This window comes from Crocuta crocuta, unplaced genomic scaffold (assembly GCF_008692635.1).
Source record: "Crocuta crocuta isolate KB4526 unplaced genomic scaffold, BGI_CrCroc_1.0 scaffold448, whole genome shotgun sequence".
In the NCBI taxonomy this organism is placed as follows: domain Eukaryota; kingdom Metazoa; phylum Chordata; class Mammalia; order Carnivora; family Hyaenidae; genus Crocuta; species Crocuta crocuta.
This window is the reverse complement of record NW_027532411.1, coordinates 2,543,941-2,563,167: the sequence shown is the minus strand read 5'-3', so window position 1 is coordinate 2,563,167 and position 19,227 is coordinate 2,543,941. Positions and strand designations below refer to the sequence as shown.

At 42.6% G+C, this 19,227-nt stretch overlaps 1 protein-coding gene across 1 annotated transcript in view; it reads left to right on the top strand.

Annotated features, from left to right (window-relative positions):
• Positions 1 to 18,352, top strand: part of EXT1 (exostosin glycosyltransferase 1) — a 285,479-nt gene extending 267,127 nt beyond the window's left edge. The window contains exons 6-11 of the mRNA XM_077778923.1: positions 310 to 428; positions 1,514 to 1,609; positions 7,132 to 7,221; positions 12,183 to 12,343; positions 14,641 to 14,812; positions 17,805 to 18,352. Of these exons, the coding sequence (XP_077635049.1) occupies positions 310 to 428; positions 1,514 to 1,609; positions 7,132 to 7,221; positions 12,183 to 12,343; positions 14,641 to 14,812; positions 17,805 to 17,990 (824 nt within the window). The 3' untranslated portion in view covers positions 17,991 to 18,352. The remainder of the gene's footprint in view (positions 1 to 309; positions 429 to 1,513; positions 1,610 to 7,131; positions 7,222 to 12,182; positions 12,344 to 14,640; positions 14,813 to 17,804) is intronic.
• The last annotated feature ends 875 nt before the right edge of the window (positions 18,353 to 19,227 follow it).

The following is a 19,227-nucleotide window of genomic DNA, read 5'->3' as shown; positions in this document are numbered from 1 at the left end:
AAAAAAAAAGATTTGGGGTGCCTCAAGAGCAGACGTGTGACCAAAGATGCATCCCCGGGGGAGGAAAAGATTCTCAAAGGAAGAATCTGCAGATGGACATTGAGCTGTAAATTAGTGAGGTCCCGGAGACTGAGGCAGCAGTTAACTAGCAGCTTTTCACCTTGTTTTTGTTCAGTCAGGACATACGAGGCGCAGGAAATATGCTAGGAGGGAACATTCGCTTAGGGTGAGGCAACGGAGCGAGGAGGGATGATTTTCTAAGTGTTGTTTTCCAGTGTTTCATTGGCTTTTCTCCTCTTTCTATTTCAGGTTTAAAGCCCCCCTCCAAATTCACTGCAGTCATCCATGCAGTGACGCCCCTGGTCTCTCAGTCCCAGCCAGTGTTGAAGCTTCTCGTGGCTGCAGCCAAATCGCAGTACTGTGCCCAGGTGAGTGGGGGCTGCCGGCAGCACCTGCCTCCGCCAGCTCAGCGGACCAGGGACCCCCGCTCTTACCTGCTCTACGCTTTGCTCCCTGGGACTCATCTAACGTCATGCCCTTGTTACTCCCCTTTCATTTGTCATGCCTTGTTACTCCCTCGTCATCAACTTAGAAGTTCTCGCAAGTGAAATATCGCACGGGTAACGGATGGGTTACAAAGAGATTTTTCGCTGGGGTTACGTTTAAATATATATACCAAGACGTTCTTTAAAGAATGCATAAGCACATCATTTTGCTTTTAAATCACCGTGGTAAAGTAACATCAGAAATGCCGTGGGAGGAAACTAAGTTTCAATGGAAGAAACAGATTTGCTGGTTTCAGGAGGCATCTTTCATATCAGCCATGACTTAATTATAAAATGGGGAGCAGAAGAGTCAGCCTTTGATAATAAAGTTTTCCAAATCAGTGTCACTCCCATAGTCTTAACAGTGGTTTTCTGATTTGTAAATTGGGTTGTATAAGAAGGCTTACAAACAAGGAAAGAATTAACTCATGTTGAAGTATGCCTTTTTGAACACCCTTACTGGAAATAATAAAGTCACATAAAACCAGCAACCAGTGCTGACTTGGAGAATCCACATCATGAGCTTTCCAGGCGAGTTCCATCTTGAATTCTGTTATCTCTCCCACATTGCCTGGAGTAGCACTGGCTCGTAGCCAGCGTTCAGATGTTCACTACATGTTTTTATTTAATTTGGTCAGTGTTGTTATCTTGCTCATGGTAAGGCACCAGAATTTAGGGATTTAAGATTCAACAACCCTGAAGTTTACTTCTTTTCTCCCCAGCTTTCTCCTCCCTCCTTGTTGTTTCAGGTTACTCTTTCTGCCCCATGTCTCTAGTTGTTGAGGTCACCAGATTCTGAAGATTGTGTGGGAGGGGACTCTCTTTAAAATTCAAGGTCGATGTCCACCTCTCTGCCTTGCTTAGGCTCCATGTCCTCTCCCTCTTTCTGTCTCTGAGAAGGAGCTGGGTTGGAGGCCAGTATAAAGCCAGCCTTCTCAAGCCATCTAACGATCCCCTGTCCCTTTCAGATCATAGTTCTATGGAATTGTGACAAGCCCTTACCAGCCAAACACCGTTGGCCTGCCACGGCTGTGCCTGTCATCGTCATTGAAGGAGAAAGCAAGGTAGGACGGGAAGGTGGCCCTGAGTGTGGAACCACCATTGAGTCTTTGATTCTCCACGGGGCACTTTGGGCATTGGCCATAGATGGCTTCTTCCTGCCCAGGGAGCTTCCTGCCCTGGACTCTTTTCTCTCATATTGTCCCTGGGTCCCCTGGGTGGCTCAGTCAGTTAAGTGTCCAACTTATGCTCCAGTCATGATCTCATGGTTCATGAGTTCCAGCCCCACATCAGGCTCTCTGCTGTCAGCACAGAGCCCACTTCAGATCCTCTGTCTCCCTGTCTCTCTGCCCTTCCCCTGCTTGAGCTCTCTCTCTCTCTCTCAAAAATAAATACAAATAAATATATAAATGAATGAATGAATGAATGAACAGTGAATAAATAAATAAATAAATAAATAAATAAATAAATAAAATTGGCCCTGTCGCTGAATATCTTTAGCTTTGACAGCCATAGGTTCTCAAATTGGGGAATCCTGGGTCCTAATACTTACTCTTTAGGAGCTTTGTGACCCTGAATATGTTTTCTTTCTCTGAGCCTCAGTTTCCTCATCTATAAAGCAGAGGTAAAGCTTTATAGGTGAGCCTATATTCATAGGGTTGCTATTAGGATTAAATGAATTCAGGACCGGGACCTGGCAATAGTGATCTGTCTATAAAAGATGAGGATCCAGATGAGGCTGCCGATGCGATGGTGATGCATGAGGTTTGCTTGGCTCATTAATCTGGATTAGCTGTGTCTTTCAGAATAGTGGCTCGTCCTCACATTTGTCTTCTAAAGGACATCTGCATTTTAATTTCGTTTGGGTGTCTCCATCAGAGCCTCACAGGTGCTGCCTAGCTGGCCATTGCTTCCAGTCTCCAATTCATTTTGCCTAGAATGGAATGAACTTCTTAATCATCTCACAGCCTCAAGGGATTCTATTTGCTAGTGCTTTAAATTAACATTTGAGGATGTGTAAACTGTTCTTGGCCAGCCTTACCAGTCTTCTCTCTCATTGCTCTCCCCCACAGACCCTGTCCTCTCCCGAAAGTTACCTAAATTGCCTTCCTGCCTCTAATTCTTGTCTTTCCCTTTTGCTCTAAGTCTTCCCCATCCCTTCTCAACCCTTCATCTCTGTTGTCAAAATCCCCAGGTACTCTTTATTCCCTGTTCCCATGCAGCCTTCCCTTTGGGGTTTCTTCCACTATGGGCAGCCAGAGGAGAGTTCTTTTTTTCTCTAGTTTCTGCTTGTTACTTTCTTGTAGGTCATAAGCCATTGCGAAGCAATTAGTGTCTCCTAAATAAAACAGATTGGTGAAGCAGAGTCGTCCAAGAGACATCCTTTGTCTGTGCCCAAGGAGTCCGGTCATGAGAGGTTCTCATACTAAGTAAAACATCTTTGAGCCAGAATAAAACATATCAGTTAGGTCAGATCATTCAAAGCCATCATTTGACTTGCTAAAAGTGACAGTCTCACATAGTCCAGCATGATGCAGTGAAAGCTGTAAATGTCACGTGGTCAAAGATCAGTGCGTTATCTGGTCATTTCCAGTGTATGACTGCCTGCCGTGTGCTGGGCACCATGCAATATTGTGGAACACAGTGCGGAATGTGGTAAATAGAATGCCAGCATTCCCGGGGCTGGCGTCCAGCAGTGTGGTTATCCAAGAGCTGCTTCATAAGCATTTAATGAGTAAAGATGAGAATTAGAAAAGCACCTGCCTCTCACCATGGCTCTTACTTACTCTTATGAAATCCATCTCCCCATAGATGTGGTTTAACAAAAGGGATGGTGCACAAAAATCTCCTGCCTATGATCCCATATATCTGTCTCCCCAGTGCCAGTGCCTGAGGTCCCGAACAGTGCTCAGATGGATGCTATCAACTTTGGACTTGGGAATTCATTGTTGTTTTGTGCTTCCGTGGGTGACTAGATCTCCTTCTGGTAGAGAAGTCTTCCTCTGAATTTGTTAGAATATCCAGACAGGTTCCATTCAGACTAACTGGGAGCGATTATGACTTCTGTAACTCAGTGTTGCATTTTTATGCACAGATTCATTGATGGATTTTATATTTTCACCCGGTGAGTAGTCCCAGTTTCTTTAGTTACGAGATGGTAGCTTTTATCAGATGTAGCTTATAAGATACTTCATATTCTCCCCGCCATATCTGTGGCTTCTTGCCGTTTGTTGAGTCCTAGCCTCCGCCTTGTCCACCGACTCCAGTGGGCCATGTGATTCCTTTTCCCTCACTCCCACTACCCTGGGATTGCACCACGTAGTAAAGCGTTTGCACTTAAGTAAGTATTGCCTAAGGCTCTGTATTCTGGGGATCCTAGGCTAAGACTCAGGCCCATTTGGAGGATTCAATGAGATAGTGCATTATAAGTGCTTACCCTGGTTCCTGTTATATACCAAGGGTACAATAAAAGTCAGCTACTCTTCTGGGAGGCATTGTAATATTTATATTATGGACTCTAAGGCGAGTTACTTAACTCCCTGTGCCTCAATTTCTCCTTCAGTAAATGGAAGCAATCATAATACCTAACTAACAGGGTAGCTGAAAGATCAAAATGGTACAACACTATACTTGTAATCACACTTAGAAGTATGTATGCACATGCTCGGTGCTCGGTAAATGTTAACTCTTACCGTTTATTTAATTGCTTATGGATATTTCTTATCTTCCCCATTAGACAATAAACTTCTTGAGTCTTGGTCACTTCTTAGTCACGTTTGCTAATCCTAGAAGAGGTTGGGCTGCTATACGATAGCTAAATATTTTTTACACGAACTAACAAAAGCCAGTTCACTCAGGATTGACTTTGTAAGGCCACCAGTTCCTTTCATGCTACATGCTAAACCATTCAACGTTTTGAATGTAGCTGAGGCCAGGTATTTGAAAGGGAGCCTCTAGTTTCTACACTAGAATTTGAAGTGGCTGGATTATGAGCTCTTAACCTCTGTTGATGAAGCACGTTCAGAAAAAGGAAGTGGATCCTTTTAAAACCGGTTGTTGGGACCATAATGGGAAAAGAGTCATAGGTCTCTTTATTCCCCATTTTACATTTCCATACCTAGCCTTGAGTTTAGAGTTGATGTATTTGCTGCTTTGGCTGCAAAATTCTCTTTTGAATTTATAGGCCTTGTCTTTGCAGCTCTCCCCCTAAAGACTTAACAAGGGAAAGGTCAGGGCATCACTAAGCTGGCAGCTAATGGTTTCTGTGTTAGTCAGTGGACGTGGAAACAGTATCAGGAGAATTGCTGCAGGCTGAGATTTCTGAGCACTGTGTATATGGGGTTGCTGATCACTTTATATTTTATTTTCTTTTGAAAGCCTGAGAAAGGAAAAGAAAACTTGACCCAGTTGACAGATGTGTAGGAGCAGACCCTGGAGCCATTTATGCTGTAGATACATCCCTTGAGCTCCCAGAGTTGGGAAATGTGGGCACTTCCCATCCTTTGATGTCAGAACCCCTCCAGTAACTGCACGGGCACGGAAGCCGAATCTGAGATGCAGGTGCATGGACGAGCTGGCTTTGTGCTGTAAATACAGCTTGAGCTTCTTGGGGGAGAGGGGCTCAGATTTGTGGAGAGCAGACCCTTGGTAGCCAAGTTCAGGGTCTCATTTCTCCCTCTGTCTCCAATGACCACCTGCTGCATTCCCTGGCCTTTTGTGCCTTGGAAGTGGATGGCAAGTGTGCCTTTTCTCTCAGTCTCCAGGTGTGAATTTAGAGAGGATGTCATAACTGTGAATATAATTTCCACAGGAAGGTGGTGAATATGAGATCGATTTATATGCCCCCAGTTCACTTTTGGGGTCCTTGTCAAACCTGAGGCAGGTCCAAAATGGTGGCTGAGGTGCTCTGTAGAACCTCACCATCCGGGATGCGGTGCTGGAAGGTCCATCTAAAGCAAGACATCTAGGGGCACCTGGGTGGCTTAGTCAGTTGAGCGTCCGACTTTCGCTTAGGTCATGATCTCGCGGTTCATGGGTTCGAGCCCCGCGTCGGGCTCTTTGCTGACTGCCAGCTCAGAGCCTGGAGCCTGTTTCGGAGTCTGTGACTCCCTCTCTCTCTGACCCTCCCCTGCTCACGCTGTCTCTCTCTCTCTCTCCTAGAAATAAAAAAATAAAAAAAAACATTAAAGCAAGATATCTAACCTTTCTATGCCTTAGTTTTCTCAGCTGTACAATGGGGTTATTATAAAGATGAAACAGGATGACGTGTATAAAGAACTTGGGACATTTCTGACACATAGTAAATGATTTTTTTTTTTTTTTACCACGTTAGTTATTCTTAAATCATCATTCTCATGGTTAGTCATCCTGCAGTACATTCAGCACAGAGGTTTAAGGTATGACTGTCACAGAGAAGTGTCTCTAGACTTAATTTTTCCATCTGGTCCCTTCATCCGCAAAGCCCTCACCACACGCCCCCACCCCTCCCACACACACCTCACCATGCCTTATCCTAGAGTTGCCCAAACTTTATTCATATAGTGCCTTCAAAATGTGCCTAAATCCTTAGACCTCATGTGCTATTGTTTATTTAATATTTCTCCATAAATCAGCTTACTTTTCATTTCAGTGAAATTATTCTTGAGTAAGTTTACTGCTCCCTGTTATTGCTATAGCCACTAATCTCTGTGTATATATATATATGTATATATATATTCTCATCTGCACTGACATCAGTGAAGAGTAGAATTTTCAAATGTGTGTCCCCACACCTCTGGAAATGACGTGGCCTTCTAGTGGTGTGTGATCCCCACTTGGAATCATGGCTCCATCTGTCCCCTCTTTCCAGGCCTCAGGGTGCTGGTGCTTTCCTCTGTGCCTTCACACATGCTGAGCGCTGTTTCTGCCTCACTTCTTGTTATACCCGGTGAATTCCTGTCCATCAGGTCCTACTTCAGTGTCCCATCTTGTCTAAGGTTTCCATCTGCTCTTCCAAGTGGCTGGCTGCTGCATCCTGTGCGCTCCTGGCATGATCTATATCCGCCTAGCACCGGTCACCTGCATCTTGATGTCTGTGGACTGTGAACTTTCCTGAGACAAGAGAAAGTGTCTTAGTTACCTTGCACTCCCTTTGACTAGCAAGGTGTCTGTACAGAGTAGGTGCCCAGTGACTAGATGATTCTCCACTGACGGGAAATGGAAATATTCAATGTTGAAGGATGACGTGATGGTAGAACATTCTTTTTTTTAATTTTTTTTTTTTAAATTTATTTCTGAGAGAGAGAGAGAGAGACACACACAGCGTGAACAGGGGAGGGTCAGAGAGAGAGGGAGATACAGACTCCGAAACAGGCTCCAGGCTCTGAGCTAGCGGTCACTACAGAGCCCGACGCGGGGCTCGAACCCACGAACCGTGAGATCATGACCTGAGCCAAAGTCAGACACCTAACTGACTGAGCCACCCAGGCGCCCCTAGAACATTCTTTCTGAAGGTGAGGATGGGGAAATTTGCCTGAAAACAGATCTCTAAATTTACCTGTCTTGTCCTCAATTCCTTTCCTCCTGCCTGCTTTCTCCCCACCCCCAGGTTATGAGCAGCCGTTTCCTGCCCTATGACAACATCGTCACAGACGCAGTGCTCAGCCTTGATGAGGACACTGTGCTTTCCACCACGGAGGTAAGGAGCAGGCATGGGCTCTTCGGGCAGGTACCCCAAACCCCAAGAGGCCACAGTTTCTTTTGCCCTTGCCTTGGCTAACTTGAAAACCTTTGCCCAAACTTCCTGCACAGTCAGTCGGTTTTAATCAACCTGGTTCCTGTTAGCACCTTGCCACCACCTGGAACCTAGATGAGGGCATTTTTCCCCCTTTGTTTTCTCTGCTAATTGGCTCCTCATTTGCATGGCTGTGCCTCACCTCTCCCCTCCTGCCTGCCTCCCTTTTGTTTTTAAATAGCACAGCTGTGGGCAGGTGTGTGGAGCCTAAGGTGGGGGGGCACCTGGCTAGCATCATCTTGAGACCACATAGTCCAGAGCAAACAGGCCGTCCTTCCCCAATTATCCTAATGCCTGTGTGCATGTGTGTGTCGCCTTTGTTAGGGAAAGCTATTCTGGGTTCTGAAGGCAGCCCTTCTGTCTCGGATTCAAGTGCTCATTTTCCTTCACCCACACAAGAGCAAACGATTTCACTTTTAAGATGGAGACAGAGATCCTTGCTATTTCAGATGTTCAGGTATTTGTGCCAAAAATAAGATTGCACAAAGAACGTGTGAGGAGGAGAGATAGATATGATAGAAAACCAATTTTTACAACTCGAATGAGTATTGATCTCAGAAACCTTACTTTAAACCATCGAGGGGACCAAAGACAGTTCTATAAAAATGTCGTATATCGGAAATCCATTATTAATGGTAGCTGCTAAAAAGGACAGAGACTGAGCTACTTATACCTTTCCCTTTCGTCCCCCTCTTATTCATAATCATTTTCTTTTCCATTTAAACATCGACTCTTACCAGCATGCACTTTCCTGGATGCTGGACAGACTCTAATGGCCTGCTGCCTACACACCTAACGCTTGGTGTCAACCTAGGCCAACAGTCCCACGGCCTCTTTCTTGAAATTCAGTGGATGCTTCCAGTTTCCATCAAATGGAGTTGAACAGACGTTCTGTGCAAGAGCAGCCTAAATGACCCCAGGACAAAATGCCCGGGTCTCGCTCACCTTGGTAAAATGCTTGCTCTGTAGCCCAGGCTCTATAAATACCCAGGGAATGAATGATTGGAGGGATGCATGCTGAGGTGCTTAAAGCCTGAGCACACAGCCAGTTGCATCACGTGCAAGTCTGCAGGAGAAAGGGGTTGGGGGAGAAGGGGACAAGCTCTGCTTAATTCTCAAAGGAAAAGACAGCTAACCACGGAGTACAGGGTGTGGGACCCTCCAGCTTGCCTGTTTCTGCTGTTTCCTGCAAGGGAAGCTGGCATCCCCGGAACACATTCATTCAACAAGTATTTATTGAGGGATCTCTTTGTTCTGGTCTCCATGCGGGGTGCCTTGATGACCCAGCTCCTGCCTCTGGCCATCACAGTGCTGGCAGCAAACAATTCAAGTCTGGTGATTCCAGTGAAGGGATTTAGAATGACCTAGGTGGGTGGGCTTGAAGGCGCCGAGGTACCTGGAGAGTGGCAAGAACAAGAAGCAGTCCCCACCCCCAGGACTGAAGAAGGGAGAGAACCCAACCTAGTCAGCCAACAGCCTGCAAAGGGTCGTGCCATCCGTAGGGTTCCGCCCTGCCCGCCCGCAGAGCATCGCCAGAAGAGCAGGGAGGGGACCATGGAGGGCAAACGCAGGGAAGAGCAGCACACTGCCCTGGTAGAACGTGTGGTCCGGACAACTGCGGTGTATATTTAAATTATTATCCACGGTCTCAAGTACTGATGGATACACTTTACATCTTCCCCTGGGCACAAGGCAATTAGTCCCCCTCTACAGGTGTTTTTTCCTGTCCCATGGTCAGATATCTTTCAGCTTCTGTGACATTTCCGTGGGCTGGTGAACTTCTTTTCAGAGACTAGCAATTTCAGCCGCTAAGTGCTTTCTGGGAGGGACACGCGTCCCATATGAGGTCATGAGAAGTCAACGTGGGTGGAACATGGTGTTAGTGTAAGAGGCCGGTGGTCTGGTTTACTTTTGCTTGCTGATCACAAAGTGCTTGTGTCACCTAAAACAGCCAAGGACAAGGACTTCTCTTTTCTCACTTTTTAAGTGAATGGATGTTGGTTCATTTTATCCCCTCTCTGAGGATTCTCCTGCTTGTTTAAATGCCTCTCTGTAGTATTAAGGATAGGTCTTTAAAGAGCATTCTATAAAAGGTATTAGATGTAGTTGGTTTACAGTTATTTACATTTATCTGGGTTGCTGCAAATTCTCAAAAGGAAACAGATGTTGGTTTTTAAGAGAAAAGGCCGTAAGCTGACCTTCGCCTCCTTTGATGTGTTAATGATCTTCGTGAAAGCAGAACTATCACAAGAATCGTAGTTTTATCTGAACTTACTTTTGAGTTCCTTTGAAATGACTTGAAAAGGCTTTGAGATAGTAAGAAATTCACGTGATGAAAAAAACCCCATCGGGTTCTATGGTAGTTGCCAGTGCGTGTGTTTCCTTTTCAAAGAATAATGGAAAACCCCAAAGAGCTCCTGATTCTTTGATGCCAGGCTGCAAAATATACAGGCCCATCAGCTAGTATCCAGCGCCAGTGATGGTGTGCAGGTTATCACAACCCGATTTCAATCTTCTGGCAGATACAGTCCCCTCCTCCTGCTGCTAGTCTGAGATGCCCTGCACCCCAACAAGCTTTCTTAATGTATTTTCCAGCGCCTGGCTATTTTTTTTTCTGGATGTTTGCATTTGGGGGAACAAGCTGTATTCTTAAAGCCTTTCTTATCTTGAGTTAGGAATAGTAGAGTTCCAGAAAAATTTGAATTTATGGCTGTTCACAAAAATAGTGACTTCTAGCCCCCAAAGAATGCAGAGATAGAAGGACCCTCACAGATGACTCAGGCCAATGTTTCCCAGAGGATGGTTTGTGCACAGTAGTTTTGCATGGTTCATAGCAAGCATATTTCATTTCAACAATTGTGTTTACTGTTTGCTAGAAAACAATGTAGCCAGCAGCCAACCCCAGGTTTTCACTGTCATGTTTACATAGGGTGAGGCTAAGGAGAAAAGAAAAAAACATAGGCAATTTAAAGAAAAATACTAAATATGTGATTGTGTGTTGTGGGAATGTGGCAGAGAGGAGAATGATGTTATGCATGTAGTGAATGCCTGGGAAATAGTGATCTAGGCTTATTTGCTATGTTCTTTTAGTTGAGATAAAATTCACAACATAACCATAAAATTAACCATTTTAAAGTGAATAATTGAGGGGCATTTGCTACATTCACAATGCTGGACAGTCATCAGTTCTCTCTTATTCAAAAACATCCTCATTTCCCCCCCCCCCCAAAAAAAAAGAGCCCATATCCATTAATCAGTCACTCCGTAGCTTTTGGAACCACAGATCTGGTCTTGTCTCTATGGCTTCCCTTATTCTGGGCATGTCATACCATATGTGGCCTTTTGTGTGTGGCTTCCTATACTCAGCATACTGTTTTCAAGGTTCATCTGTGTTCTAAGTATTTCATTCCTTTTTATAGCTGAATAGAATTCCATTGGATGGATATACCATGGTTGGTTTCTGCATTCATCAGTTGATAGAACTGAGTTGTTTTTGCTGTTGGCTGTTGTGAGTAGTTGCTGGCTACACTTTTTAACCTCTGGGAGGTAGGAGCTGGCCTTGCCACCATCACTCAGTTCCCAGCCACCATTCCAGCATGGGACTGGAAAAATTTATAGAATAAATGAAATTTCCATTTGCATGGCTTATCGAGAAGAGATTGGACAAAGGTCGTGGTGAAATGGGGAACCCGTATAATAGTTAAATTGTTCTCAGTACTGTAGCAACAGAGGTAGAAAGGAGGCTATGGTAACAGTACATACCAAATCTGAAATCAGGTGGCTGGGTTTAAATCTTGGCTTTGCCTGTTACTAGCTCAGGAAAATTACGTGACCCTCCATATACCTTAGCTTCCCTCTCTGGAAATTGGAGACTATAAAATTACCCACTTCACGGGGTTATCATGAGGATAAACGAGTTAAAATGTGTAAGTGTCTTGCACCAAAGCATTACATGATTATGAGCATTATCTGATCGCTTGCTGTTACTGTTTTTATTTTTTTACTTTCTATTTATCATTCATCAAACAATCATAGCAAGTCAGAAATTAGCTCACACATTTGAAAACAGACTATTTGCTAATTATAAATGTCAGTTTCCAGCATGTTTAGAAGTACCTGCTTTGGGTTATTATAAGCACTGGAAAGTCATTTACCTGTACTTCCTTTAAAATAATCATGTGGCAAAAAAATAATAATAATAACAAAATAATCATGTGGCTTCACTTGGAGCTTTTCCACACTTAGTGATTTTTCATTGTGGCTGCTTTTTCTAGATTTCCTTTTTACTGAGACTCTTCAAAGCTGAGAGGCCTGACTTACATTTCTTTATGATATCTGCTCTGAATTTCTGATAGAACTTATGGGGTGTTTAAGCATCTTTTCTCTTGCTTTTAAGAGAATGCCTTTATTCTAGTCACTTTGGCTTTGCTGTATGCTAGTCACGATGAATGCTGTATATTCATACTCCGATGTATACAGGAAATCTCCCATTTATAAAACAGACACATTTGTGCCTCACATGAATCCATGGTCATGTGCACCCTAGAGGGAGGAGGGAAAAAGCAACTGCTTTTTTGACTTGCGTTTTTGCTTGAACAAACTGGATTCTAAAGGACCTATCAGCAATTTCTTTTCTTCTTTCATTTCTGCACTCATCTGAAGTTTCTTCAACAGAAAACATTAAAATGTGCATAATTATGGGGCAAAATGTCAAGCAGTCAGTTTAATTTGCTGATGAATACACGGAATTAATGTTTCGCGACAGTCCTGGGATTTCGCATTATGAATTAGCAGGGGGAAGGTAATGTTTTGTTGACATTTGTTAACGCTGTTGATTGCTTGTTTGGCGTGTGTTCTGCCTGCAGGTGGATTTTGCCTTCACAGTGTGGCAGAGTTTCCCCGAAAGGATTGTGGGGTACCCCGCGCGCAGCCACTTCTGGGATAACTCTAAGGAGCGGTGGGGGTACACGTCCAAGTGGACAAATGACTACTCCATGGTTTTGACAGGAGCTGCTATATACCACAAGTGAGTAATTTAGACATCTCTCATACAGATTTTTACGTAACTCCTTGTAGATTAGCTTCTGGCTGTTGCATAAATCGGCACTTGGGCCGGATCTTATTAACAATATTAACAAAAGTTAGTTTGCATGGCTGTTTAAGTTCTGTCAGTGTGGCCAACATGTGTCTTTGAAACCAATAAAACTCCTTGGCTTACTGCACTTCCAGAAATAACAGTAGCATAACATCTTAAATTTGCCTGAAGTTGGAGGACATACTCATGTACATTGAGTAACTGAACATTTCGAATAAGAACTGCAAAAGTAAATACTTAATTGTGCACCCCCAGACACCATTCTGAGTGCTTGGGATTTACCATTGAGTAAAATTTTTTAAAAGAAAAGAAAAGAAAGAAATTCCTGCCTAAGGTTTTCTCTTCTAACAAGGGGAGGACACGATATTCATAATAATTTTACAATAGATTAAGGGCATGAGTTACATAGCAAAAAGGCAAAGTCACACAGGTCAAGGATCATGAGTACTGAAGGTAGAGGGGAGGTTCGAGGGTGGCCAGTGATCCTTATTGAACAGGTGAGATCGGAGCAGAGACTTGAGAAGAAATCATCCAAGAGGATATTTGTAGGAAGAGTGCTCTAGTGTAGGGAACAGCTGAAATAAGTGAGTGCCCTGAGCCAGAATGTTGGAAGAATATCAGGAACATGAATGTGCCAAGAGTAGAGTGAGTGGAAAGCAGGGGAGAGAGGTCATGGGAGCCAGTGCACGGATTTGAACAGAGTAGAGACATCTTTTTTATATTTTAGGCATCCACTCTGGGTGCTGTGATGAAAATAGACGATACAGGGACCAGGGTAGAAGCAGGGAGACCTAATAGGAGGTGATTGACATCTAGGCAAGAGATGATGGGGCCTGGGACCTGTAACTGAGCACTGGAGGTGGTAAATAGTGATGAGATTATGGACATATTTTTGAAGATGCTCCAGTCTGATCACTAAGTTTTTTTGACCTAAGGAACTGGAGGGATAGGAGTCAGTAAGAGATGAGAAAAGTGCTTATAGGTGAATTAGGTTATTAGGGGAAATACGGGAGTTCAGTCTCTTGCATGCTAAGACATCCAAAAGGGTATGTTGTGAAAGGGGCAGGGACAGGGATACACATGTGGAAGTTGTTTAAATATATTTGGTCTTTGAAGCCAAGGGACTTGGGTAAGACTACCAAATTAGTGAGTGTAGATGGTTAATGTTACTGACTCAGTCATTAATAAAAACCCCATTCTTCTGCCTTAGTAAGGTGAACACACTAATCTTAACCTAGTCTTCTTTAGTAGACAATAGAGAGGCTTGCCATCTCAGGGACAAGTTACAAGTGCACAGGGTATAAGAATTTAGGTTGACTGAATCTTGATCTTAAGACCTTACCTCTTTTTTTTTTTTTTAATGTTTACTTATTGTGAAAGAGAGCGAGCAAGGAAGGAGAGAAAAAGAGGGAGAAAGAGAATCCCAAGCAGGCTCCGTGCTGCCAGTGCAGAGCCTGACATGGGGCTTGAACTCACAAACTGTGAGATCATGACCTGAGCCAAAATCAAGAGTCAGACACCTACCCAATTGAGCCACCCAGGTGCCCCTTAAGATTCTACCTCTTGAAAGTTCATTGTTCCCTTTCTTCCTGTCACTACCCCTCAATGAATCTGATTTATTGCAATTATTTTTCCTTTAAATATATGCTATTATGTTCCCCTTAAAAAATAGTAGAAAAAAATAGCAGAGCAAGAAATAATTCAACTTAATTGTGGGTTCTCCCTAATGATTGACCACCATATTAATTAGGGTTTTGATCCAACGGTGTTAAAATATATGGTTTATACGCCACAAAAATGGAATATTGTTGGACTCAGAGCCATAGGATACTTGAATACAGTTCTGATTAACCCAATAATTAAAATTATAAAGCCATTTTTAAGGTTATATAGATCATGTGTAAGTAACTTCTCTTACCATCTGAATATCTGCTTTCTAACCATCCACCCTGGCTGGCCAGGCAATATCTGCACATTATTTCCCTATCTGTGAAGCACGGATAATGATAGTACCTATATCATAGGTTCCTTATGAGGATTACATGAGGCATTTCTTGTAAAGCACTTTAGAACATTATGTGGCATATAGTAAGTATATAAGTGATAGCTATTGTCATCATCTATGATATGTTTAGGGATTCAAAGAGTAAGTATAGGTTTCCTGTCAAAGAAGATCACTTGTCATTATATAATGATGGCCACCTATGAAACCTGTCTGGTTTTTACAGATATTATCACTACCTGTACACCCATTACCTGCCAGCCAGCCTGAAGAACATGGTGGACCAACTGGCCAACTGTGAGGACATTCTCATGAATTTCCTGGTGTCTGCTGTGACAAAATTGCCTCCAATCAAAGTCACCCAGAAGAAGCAGTATAAGGAGACAATGATGGGGCAGGTAAGAACAGAACTCTCTTCCCCTGCTTCGCTCTCTGGTAGTTCAGCCTGAGGTAATAAGGACTCACTGTTCTTCTAGGAAGCATAGTGAAGAAATATATGTGTGTGTTTATACATGAGCACCAATGCACACACACACACACACACACACACACACACACATAAAAGCTCCAAGGGAATATATGGTTGGCACATGTATGAATCGGAAGACATAAATCAAGGGTATCTTCTCCAGAGTTGAAGACCTACAAGAATATATGCAAGTTTAGTATAGGTGCTTTATGCAATGAATAGCTAATAACACTGTCTTCAACAGAGCCTTCTTTCTGCTAAGTGCTCTTGAGTTGGGTGAGCATCATAGTGACAGACCAGGAGTCACAAGCCTTGATTTTCACCTAGAACTAAATCTGTAAGCTATACACAAGTCAGCTACCTTCTGAAACTTATTTGGTTCACTCTTAAAATGGAAATGGTAAAAATCCACCTCACAGGTGGCTTGTGTGAAAACTTGTATGAAAGTAAAATATTGTTGAATTATGTAAGTTCAGTACTAAAGACACTTGCAAGGAAATATAATTCAACTTTCTCTTTTTACAAGTAAGGAAATTAGGATCCAGAGACTTTAAACATAGTGCCACAAGTCACCTAGTATTAGAGACAGAACTGGGAGTTGCATCCCAGGCTCTGTTCTTTCCACTACTCATTATTTTACACCTGGGTCTTGTATCAAAATGATCTGGATATTCTGTAGTTCATCCACTTTTATTCATCCTGGACAGAGCCCAGTACCAATAAGAAGCCAAAACCCTTTAGACCATTTAGATCCACCCAAGTTAAATCATGGAGAATCCAAGAGGATTTAAGTCAACCTGGAAAGATGTACTTTTGAGGGTTCTATCCGTTCAGTTGTTTGGAGTTTCCCATGTACCTGTTCCAGTCGTTTCTGAAAATCATATACAGATCTTGTTTTTGCAAAGGAAAACTTAGCCAGGCCTCATGTTAACACAATTGATGATTTTTCATTCACTAAATTTAGTAAGAGCAAAAAATGTGCAGGATTTGAAGTAAAAAAAAAATTCATAATTCAGTGTTTATGAACGTGTACGGTATATCAGGCACTGTTTTAGATACTGGTTGTGACAGAGCTACTGTCCTTAATGAGCAAAGAGTCTAGTGGAAAATTTTATTTTCATCTAACTACTAAAAGAACAAGCAAAAGAATTTACAAGAATTTTTTTATCTTGAAGGATGACAGACTATTCAAATTCAAACAAGATGTATGGAGTGGCTACTGTGTGCCCAGCCATTTTCATCCGTGTCACTTACAGACACAACATTCCTTTAATATCGTTTGCTCAGAGAGTTCAATGAACTTCCCTGAGGTTATACACTAATTAGGGGTAGAACTCTAATAACACACGTTTTCTTAGGCGTTGGTTTTATATTCTTTTCATAGACTTGCCTGATTCTACCAAACCAGTATTTCAAGTGAATTTGCACATATTTTGGGACACATATAAATTTAGCCTTAGCTATAACTCGATGTATCTGTATGTGCCCCCTGCTTCATATCATGCACATTAGTTTATTGAATGTATGACTGGTGAAGTAAATGGATATCATGTGCTATGATTGTTTTTATTACACAGGAAATATATCTTCTCTAAGGTGTTGGTTGACCAAAAAATAAATGTGGAAATCTAGAGGCAAAAATGATACTTGAATGATTCAACTGGGTTGTTGTTTTGTTTTTTTTTTTTTTTTGTATTTGTAAGAGAGAATAAGCTTAAGCTCTTGACAGTCATTTCATTTGCATACATTTGCATATGTGAGCAAATTTCTGGGGGTAGGGAGTCTGGCCTTTTGGGTTTGAGTGAACCACTCAGAGATGGCCTATACCAATATAGGAACAAAATGAAGTCCCTTTGGGACAGTCTGCTCTGCTATGAACTCAACTGGTCAGCTTAATTAGACACCATCTGACTTACCAAGCAGAACTATAGTATATTTCTCATTCTATAAATGGTAGAGGATGGAACTTGAGATCTGCCCCTTCCTTCTTAAACAAGTAAGTGTAACTTCCCTAAACCTGCTTCCTCACCTATGCAGGGGGGATGTTATTATCTGAGTAGATAACTTGACCAAGTTGTTACGAAGCTCAAATGAGCTTCATGGAAACACTTAAGAAGTATTGTTTTGTTTGTTATTCTGCTGCTCAGAGGTAACTTGACATTCATATTTACCCTCAATAGTTCCTTTCAAGCACATTGACACTTAGGTTTTTAAGTACTCTGAGTGATTCTCACAGTAAAATGTACCTTCCCAGGAAAGTATTTTCTAACAGTACATGGAACACACACACACGTGCATATACATCATTGAACAGTTGCCTATTGATAAATGTGTTTGTGTTTTTTTCCCCCATAATCTGGTAGTTCTCTTTTTCTTTGTTTCATAAAAACATGGTTTGAGAGACATTCTGCTTATTTAAATTTCAGCGCTTAAGCCATTTAAGGCTTTCTTTTAAATCAGTGTCATCCCCATGATCTAAAAATATTTAACCAAACTTAGAGGAAACACAGAGAGCTAAAGAGATAGTAGCCATCCTTCCTACTTATCCAGAATCAACCAGGTCTTTGAAACCATAAACACATTGTTAGTCATAGTATTTGATCGCAAGTACAGAGTTTTGTTTACTGACAATAGTAGTTGAAGTTCAACCGGTAGATCATTCCCAGTCCAGGGGATTAGTCAGTATGGAGTTTTGTCTGTTCGTATGTTTTTAACATCAAGGAAAGTTGTATATCTTGGGGAAATCTTCCGACGAGGCTGAAACCCAGGACTAGTGCTGTCATCTTCACCAGGTGCATAGGAGGTTGGTGGCCCGTCCAGACCCCACGCTCTGCCGCTTGCCCTGGAACCTGATTTCTGTGGTGTTTCCAGTTCACCTTGCACTGTCTCATTGTCTTCCTCATCTCTCTCCCTTTCCCCAGACTTCTCGGGCTTCCCGCTGGGCTGACCCTGACCACTTTGCCCAGCGACAGAGCTGCATGAATACGTTTGCCAGCTGGTTTGGCTACATGCCGCTGATCCACTCTCAGATGAGGCTCGACCCTGTCCTCTTTAAAGACCAGGTCTCCATTCTGAGGAAGAAATATCGAGACATTGAGCGACTTTGAGGAATCCGGCCAAGTGGGGGAGGGGAAGCGAGAAGGGACGGGGTCAAGCTGCTCTCTCTTCCCAGTGCAGATCCGCGCAGCAGCGGAGCCAGATTGTGCCAAGTATCCAAATAATCTTAGATGAACAGAATGACAAAAAGAAAAAAAAAAGAAAAAAAAAAAAGGCCAATGAAAACTCGACTCCTGGCTCCTGGGACTGCACAGGACTGCTCCAGACTCACCTCACTGGCTTCTATGTCCCAAGACTAGGTTGTGTACAGTTTAATTATGGAACATTAAATAATTATTTTTGAAATGATTGCTATGCAGGTTTAAACTTTTTTAATGATCAAAACTATTAAAAACCAGAGTTCTTTCTTTAATCAAAATTGTGTTGGTTGTGAATATTTCGAAGCTGCTACTCTTCTTCCCACAAACATCTTTGCCCTTGGTCATGCAGGGTTCGCAGCAGTTACAAACGTTCAGACTTCATGAAGACACAAGAAGTCACTCCACCCAGTGCCAAGAAATAACCAAGCCTAAGTTTAAGACAAGTTCATTATTCCAGTTTGCCAGTGCAAATGTTTTCCACTTCGAATTTGCAGATCCACTTGAACTTCTATCTCTAATATGTTGCTGCAATATGACCTCCAGGTAGATAGCTGTAGCAGAAAACTTTGAGATATAGAGGTATGATCATCTTCTGCACTAGGGGAGTGGGGAGAGTTAGTACCAGGAAAACACTAGTATAATTAAGAATGTTAAGTTCACACAAGGAACCATCCAGTCAATCCACCAGCACATTAGTGAGATGGAAATATTGACCCATAACAGTGACTTGAGGCTCTTCAGGGATGTGAGCTAGATTATACCTTTAACCATTGACACAGCCTCTGAGAGCTGGGGGAAGTCTTTGGTTTAGAGGCAAAGGAACAATGAATGTGCCCATGGCAAACCAGCAATCACAAGACAAACTCTTTATATTTGTGAAAAACTCGAGTTTCAGAAGCTTCCCTTGAGAAAGAAGTAATCATATAGAAACTCTCCCCAATGACCATGAGCATTGCTGACATGGAACTGAGGGCATACCTCACCTCACCACTGGGACCTTCATATCACTTTTTGGTCTAACCTTGTTTTGAGCAAGAACTCAACAAACAAAGTAATCAGAAACAAATGTGAATACTGTTTCCTGTCACTTTAATGTTTCAATGTGTGGAGAAGCTGTGTAGGGCTTCTTGTTAAAAAGAACACTTCT